Source organism: Teleopsis dalmanni, chromosome 1 (genome assembly GCF_002237135.1).
Source record: "Teleopsis dalmanni isolate 2A chromosome 1, ASM223713v2, whole genome shotgun sequence".
NCBI classification, from domain to species: Eukaryota; Metazoa; Arthropoda; class Insecta; order Diptera; family Diopsidae; genus Teleopsis; species Teleopsis dalmanni.
In genome coordinates, this window is record NC_051846.1 from 95,677,065 (window position 1) to 95,678,624 (window position 1,560).

A 1,560-nucleotide genomic window follows, 5' to 3' on the forward strand; every position below is an offset into this window, starting at 1 on the left:
CTGTCAAAATGCCATGAAGAGCTTTCATTTAGGGTATGTTCAATGGATTCCTTTGCATTTGGAACGTATGTGGAATGCATTCGAACGTCATTCATACAGAATGTGAGAAAATTGCTCATTTTTGTGCTTGAAATTTTATATGCAAGAATGAGCCATTCGATACTCATTTTCGATTTTTGACCAAAATGAGCCATTTTCGGCCAATGTAAATGCCGTATTAATTGATTTTATTTTGAAAATTGTTTTCTTTTTATGCAAAATTATCTTAAAACTAACTTGATAAATAACTCATAATAAGGGTAGAAATAAACTATTCTCTGTTATTATTTATTTTAGTGAACTGTATTATTTAATTTACATTTTATTGTTGTCCAAAAAAAGATTCAAAAAGGATACAATTTTTTTCTTAATTAGGAAATTTCGGCACTTAGGATTTTCTTTTTTATTGCCTTTTAAAATATTTTGATTATCATAATTAGATACTGTGCCTTGTGTTATAAATTATTTAAAAACGTTTACAATGTTTGCTATTTTAGTTTAGGATATATTTATAATTCTAGGGATTTAAGTGATAACAGACTTAATATAATAATATATTAATTTAATGACATCCTGCCAGCGTAATCATTAAGCAGAGGTGTTAATTCTGCATTATTTTTATATTAACATATTTTTAGGATTACAATGAAATAACTAGAATATGTCTAAAAATAATATGATCATTATTGAACATATTCTCAGTATTTTTAACCTTTATGTGCTCGGTAGTCTACATTTGTAGCATTTTGTGCGAAAAAGTCTTATAAAAACGAATTTTGCACAACGACAGGGTGCGAGATTTTTAGTAGTTTCCTAAAAATCAATTTTAAGTTAATTTTAAACTTAACAACATCAAAACAATAATATATTTAAGCCCTAGACCCAACTTTTCAAAATGATCACCTCCTGGCCGGTAGTCTACATTTGTAGTCACCATATAATTTATATGAATATTCATATTAAATATCTATGTAGCTCAATATTTTTTAGTTCCAACATGCAGAAACATGTTCCTTTGTAATTTATTTTATTCTCTGTTTACTTGTACATACTTCTGCTGCATATTTGTACTTATATGCATGATTTTATGGTTTAGATCGCAACAGTAGGAGGATTAGGAAGCGCAGTTCATACTGCTGTAATCAATTTTCTGCTTATGCTCAATCTGATTACAATGTAATGCTTTCGATCCGCTTTTGATTGGTTAATTTGGTAATGAAATAGTTTATTTGAAACATAGAGCAGTAAAATAAAATGAGAATATTGGAAAATATGATTGAACGTGCTTCAACTCGGCCACTATGAGTTGTTAAACAGTAAGTGTGTTTGCAGGTTTTCCTTTTTTTGGAAGTGGCTTATGAAAAAAGAATGGCGACAATATATTGACAAATTACTGAGCGAGATTGATGAGGAGGAAGAGGAGCACTAGTTTTTAGCGATGAATGGTTTGATGATCATGTACCACTTGACCATCATACAAGTTCCAGCTCAAGCAATGTTTATGTTGGTGCTGTAAGTGTT

General features: G+C 29.5%; 1 protein-coding gene across 1 annotated transcript; it reads left to right on the forward strand.

The window, feature by feature from the left end:
- Positions 1 to 1,371: 1,371 nt before the first annotated feature.
- Positions 1,372 to 1,560, forward strand: LOC119672704 (the record flags this gene model as incomplete). Its single annotated transcript, XM_038083820.1, is given in 1 exon segment — positions 1,372 to 1,560. A coding segment is annotated over 1 exon segment (97 nt), but the record flags the coding sequence as incomplete, so codon positions are not given.